This window comes from Sinocyclocheilus anshuiensis, unplaced genomic scaffold, assembly GCF_001515605.1.
Source record: "Sinocyclocheilus anshuiensis isolate Anshui unplaced genomic scaffold, SAMN03320099.WGS_v1.1 scaffold2045, whole genome shotgun sequence".
Classification (NCBI taxonomy): Eukaryota; Metazoa; Chordata; class Actinopteri; order Cypriniformes; family Cyprinidae; genus Sinocyclocheilus; species Sinocyclocheilus anshuiensis.
The window spans coordinates 172,883-179,015 of NW_015536593.1; the positions used below are offsets into that span (position 1 = coordinate 172,883).

Consider the following 6,133-nt stretch of genomic DNA (forward strand, 5'->3'; position numbering starts at 1 on the left):
ATAACACTGCATAGTGTTCATTGTATAAATTAAATATAGATTTTTTATCACAGCTCTTTTGCTGTTTGATGATCATTAATGACAGCAGCAGTATGTATAGGCCGCTGTCCCTTTAAGACCTGATGCACGGACACGATATAATGATACACATCACATCCGATTTCTTTCTCAGCTGTTTTCATTCACTTGAGACATAACTGACTGCGTTTACCTGAATGATTGTCGAGATGGGTATTTTGTCATAATTTTATGTGTATGTGTCTGTTCAGAGGATTCAGAAGAGGATTCAGTTCGGTGTTCGTGCGCCGTCTGAAACGCGTGTGCGCGCTTCATGTGTGTGTGGCTGTGCGCGTAGAGAACAGCGCGCGAGTAACGAATCGAGTTCCCTTTCGCCTTTTCTCTCTGGAATTGTTTAAAATTCGCTTGCTTGTGTAAATACGAACAAATGATAAACTTATACTCTATTATGGTTAAATTTTGCAATTAATCTGCAGATCACATGCGTGCCGAACCGTGGGGCTTGGTCCGTATGGATCACGGATCAACTACGATCCATTTAACCACTAGCATGAGTCATTGTATTGGCACAGAAAAGTCTTAAAAATGTCTTCAATGTTCAAAGTTAAATGAGTTTGGAATGCCAAGAGGGTGAGTAAATGACGACAGAATTTTCATTTTTGAGTGAAGTGTCCCTTTAAGAAAAGTACTAATGTGCGTAACATGCAAAAGCATATCCCTCTTTGCTGACTGGCTGACAGAGTTCACCACTTACAGTGATCACATTGTTGTATTGCCGCTTTCCTGCACTTTCTACAGTCACACAATTCCTCACACAGTCACAGCCACTGAGGAAATCCGATGCAATGCTGGTTTCCCACATTAGCTACACAATTGTCCATTCAGCTGGAGACAGTGACAGTGGGGTACAAAAAGACAAAAAAAAGACCAACCACACTCACAATTTTTCACTACACCACACACATTTACAACACACACCAAGCCCTGTGTAACCTTAACCCTTTGCCGGTCCAGCAGTTTGGTTTTCTCAGGTTACAAACACAACACTCAAGAGCATAGTTTCCAAGAGTGCTTTGCTATGCCAACTCTCACTCACTCATTCACTCTCTCTCTCTGACTGCTGGCTAATAATCAAGGGGCCTTCGATGATGAGTAAGCCAATCTGCCTAAATGCAGAGTCATAGGGAATAAAAGTGCTGGAACAGTGTTAAAACACAGCCAGACCAAGACTGGTCACCTACACGCACCATGTAAAATCATTCAAGGGTATCATAGTTTGGATAGCAGAGATGCTTTAGCCAAAACACATTCAGAGCAGAACAAAACACAGGCTTGAAGGAAATACTGCAAATATTTTATAACATGCTCTGTTTTTAAACAGGCAAACTACCCTTGACAATGTGCATTGTGAACGGAACAAAACAGATGAATCTTTAGACAAATAAAACCACTTTTGCATAAACCTGCATGTAGATTAAGGTATTTTTTTTTATTTTCAGGGGGAAAAGTGTGCGACTGTTTAAAAAAAAAAAAAAAAAAAAAAACTCACCACCAATGCTTACAATGTTAGGGTCTTGAAAGTGGTTGCCAGGGCATTGCTGTTCAGTTGCTAAGGTGTTCTCAGTGGTTTTCACCAGTTCTCAAGTCAAAAGAGAGTGAAGGTGATATTCTGGACCCTATATAGCTTTGTCCTAAAAACACTTTAGGACTAATTATAAGAGCTAATTATAAGAACTTAATAACACAATAAGAAATACACCAAGTTTTTTTTTCTGAAATATTTTCTTAAGAATAATACTCAGGACGATGCCTTCTAATACAACTAATTCAATACTTACGTACATTTGAAATAATATTTTAAATGTAATATGAAAAGGAATAATTGACAGCAGTCCATTGAATTATTAGAAAATACACCTCAGGTGAGCATTATTTTCTAATAATTCAACAGACCAGACTGAATTATTCTGCTCATACTACAGTAATCACACCTCAAGTATTGTTCAGATGTTGTATTTCAAGTTTTTGTCCTTAAAATGCTTTTGTGTGTAGGATAAATTTTTTACACATCTCATCCAGCGCTCCGTTGCTAATTCCAAAACGTCATTTTAGAGCTAGTAACGGAGGCTTGAGCCATTGATAGTAATGCAGTTGTTGATGCAGTTATGAAAAGAGAAAGAGAGAATTACCCGAGTCTGTGAGTTTCTCAACATGGTTCAGCTGCAGCATCTCTACTAATAGCGAAACTGCAAGTTTATCTGCTTCAAAAACACTGTTATTACCTCGCTAGTGAGAAATGACAAGTAGCTTTTAAGTTGCTAAACTATTTTACTGATAAAATCCCCAGAGCAGTGCGTGTATGTTTCCGTGTGTGTGTGTGAGTGTGTGTCACTACTGTCGGTGTGTGCGTTTGTAAGAGAGAGAGCAGTGTGCTTTCTGTATTAATAAAACATAATTTGGTCTCAAAAACATGTAAATAATTTGTCCTTTTTATCTTATTGTTGTTTACTATATTTATTTGCTTGGTCAGTGTCGTTGTGGGTTTTGGTTCTTTTGCTGTTGTAAAGCTGTAAGGACCTTTAAAATAACTGAAATCATTTGTTTCTGCCTGGAACAACTTTAGCCGTGCGTTAATTAAATAATTGCACACTTTAGAACATTTGTCAGACAGTCAGATTCAAGCATAAAATAAATTATAAATCTACTTATTAATCTTTAAGCAGAGAGCACCTTAAAAGGTTTACCTTAAGCACCTTAGCTTAGTTTATTTCATTAACATTAATCATCACTGGAGAATTTACTTGCTGGTAACTATCAGGTAAACTAGTAATTTGACAAGAAAGAAAAAAAAACTGTAGTAGTAATATATATGTAGCAAGTACTATCATTACTTATTATAAATATTGAACATTTTACCTTTTAGGATTTAACAAGTAACTTTCAGAAGTTTTTTTTTTTTTTTATTGGTATTATTAAGAACAATTTTTTTTATCTATATACACATATAAATGGATAAATATAAAACAATTTTTTGTTATTTTATTTTTTTTAGAAAATACAAAGAGCTAAGAATTTATTCTACTAAGAATTTTATTCTCATGAAAACTTTATAAATGCAGCTCCGGGTCTTTTAGTCAGTTTAAGTATAGGAGATGTTTTATCATCCAAAAAAAAAAAAACAATCTGATTACTCAGAAAATATCAACACATTTCTCCTTTAAAAAAAAACTTCATCTTTTGATTGCTCAAGTAACTTGACCAGCCCGACATGTCAAGATTGGCTCAACCAATGGCGTGTGCTTGGAACAGGGTTATCCATTTATCCAACAAGCGGCAGAAAGAAGGACTATTATACAAATAAAATAAACTTGAATTGAATTTGGAGCAGCCCATTTAAAACGTGCAAAATGTATTATTTTTGCTATATTATTAAGTGTTGTCCGAGTCACAGAATTCGCACACTTCTTTAAATCAGATGCACAGTCTGTCAACCTAAGCAACAATTTCTGCTTATGAGACACTTCCACATAAACAGTCTGTATGTTAAAATGTAACTTATGTTAACATCCCTCTCTGCTGCCTCAACCTCAAGCAACCTTCCTGGATCTTTCTCAACCACAGTTCAAACAAAGTCCTTTCTAACATGCACAATGAAGAAAACATCACCGTGTATGAGCAAGCGCGCTAAATCTTTTTATTCAAACATCTCGATCAACTGATCAGTCAAGAAACAGACCGATACTGGAACAAAAGCAGCCACAGAAAACAGCTGTTTTCGATGAACCGCTGACCACAAGTGCAGCAAATGCCCAACAGCAACAGGCACCTGGATGAGATCCAGGCTGATGGATCTATGGTAGCCTCTCACCTGCACATCTCTGCAAAGGCCAGGAAATTGAGTTTCTTCATCTTCTTCTCGCTGAGCCAGTAGCCCACTCTTCTGCCTCTCAGGAAAGTCTGCATCTTCAGCTGCTGATGGCCAGATGTGACAGCAGTGTCACTCCAGTGAAAACAGGAAACAGTCTTCTAATAATACCCTGTCAAGCCAAACCCAACAGAGATTATTGTCAGAACCTTCAATTACAAACCTTCATGAGTGTTAAATGAAAAATGGCAAAAGACCACCACTAAACTGTAAAGAATCAGAAACATGGCTGTAAATGTACAAAACAGGTTCTGTCTAAAACAATGCTCAAGTTGGGCTGTGAATCTCCATGGCTTTTACAAGAAACCTAGTGAACTGCCAAGCTAAACTGAATTTAAACATCAGATGCATCATATACAGGTATGAATGTTGTATTAAAACATCATGGGAATCAAAGGTTCAATTCAAAAATGTGTTGCATCAAAGGCAAGTTAAAAAATTTGTTTTGATCATGCAACGCAATGCACTATATTCTATTTCAGACATCTTAACTATTTAAAAATTTGACGCAAAAGTAAAAATGCGAAAGTTCAGTTTGAATATTGGATGCATAATTTTTCAGTGTTAAACACACACACACACAAAATAAGATATTTTGAGGAATATGGGGGTAACCTCACAGTTGCCAGAACCATTAACTTCCATAGTACTTTTTCCATTCTATGGAAGTCAGTGGGTACCGTCAACTGTTTGGTTATCAACATTCTTCAAAATATCTTCTTTTGTGTTCCACGGAAGAAAGAAACTCATACAGGTTTGGAGGGTGAGTAAATGATGACAAAATTTGTAAATTGGGGTAAACCGTCCCTTTAAGATTTGATTTAAACGTCCAGTGCATTCTATGCGAGTTCAAAAGTTTTGATTTGAACATTCAAAGCATCATATTCAAGGTTCAGTTTAAACATTCAATGCAATCTTCAAAGAATCATGGGCGAATTCAGAGCCTTGATTTGAAAAGTTGTTGCATCACTTGCGAGTTTGGATTAAAAAATTAGATTCATAACATGTGATTCCGGATGTTTGATTTAAATGCATCAGATGCATCATACACGGGTTTAATACAAAACATAATGGAATTACAAGTTTGGTTCAAAATTAATTTTGATCATACAATACAATGCATTATACCCCATTTCAAACGTAAACGATCTATTTAAAAATTTGACGGATTAATTATGGTCGTGAAAGTTCAGTTTGAACATTAGATGCATCATATCTCAGTGTTAAGATTTAATTCAAACACATGTTGCATCATGTATAAATTTGAAATATTTGATTCAAACATTGAATGCATTATATTCGATCATCTGAGAGTTTAAAGAATTCCATTTCCATTCATAACTTGCAAGTCCAGACATTCAAGTTGAACATCCGATTAATCATATGCAATTTCGAACTTTCTATTTAAACATTCAAAACACCATGGGAGAGTTCGATGCAGTATTTACCAGTTCAAACATCATATTTAAACATTTGATTCACAACAAGCATTTAAAAAATTCCATTCACATCATGCATTTAAAAATTTGATTCGAATATCCGATTAATCATATGCCAGTTTGAACATTCCAAAGCATCACGGACGAGTTCGGAGCTTCAGTCTGAAAATAAATCCGATGCATCATCATATGCGAATTCTATTCGAATAATCGACCAATAAAACATAAGTCTGAAAAGAAGATTCGAACATTTGATTCATCACAGACCTGGGGCCTGTACCATGAAGCCGGTTTAGCTGGCTAGCCAGGTAAGTTTAAGTTTAGTTTGCACCAATCCTGGGTTTTAGGTACCATGACAGTGGCTTGGCTTTTAGCGGCATTCATTGCCTTAGTAACTTACGCTCCACAGCTAACCTGCTCCGGGGCAGGTTATGTTCTGGTTTAGAGATCTCAAACCGAAATTTGACCAATCAGCTTCAAGCAAAGTGACACATCTCTGATGCAATAAAGCCACTCCCCCAGTTTCTCTTATGGTGCGTTCAAGTCATGCCGGATAGATCGTATTTACGAGTTGAACGAACATGAACGCCACCACAAAGTCATTATTACGAGTGGGAAACTCGAAATTTTCTTTAACCCCCAAGTTTCCGAGTTGGGGGCGTGTCAATGAGAAACATGGCGGAATCGATGGATGCAACGTCTGTAGTTGACGGTAAATTTTTGTTTAAATTGATAGTTTAGTTGTCCTATA

General features: G+C 36.5%; 1 protein-coding gene across 1 annotated transcript in view; it reads right to left on the minus strand.

The window, feature by feature from the left end:
• LOC107703450 (inositol-tetrakisphosphate 1-kinase-like) overlaps positions 1-6,133 on the minus strand; it is a 50,532-nt gene that overhangs the window by 41,273 nt on the left and 3,126 nt on the right. The window contains exon 2 of the mRNA XM_016506074.1: positions 3,887-4,055. Within this exon, the coding sequence (XP_016361560.1) occupies positions 3,887-3,981 (95 nt within the window). The 5' untranslated portion in view covers positions 3,982-4,055. The remainder of the gene's footprint in view (positions 1-3,886; positions 4,056-6,133) is intronic.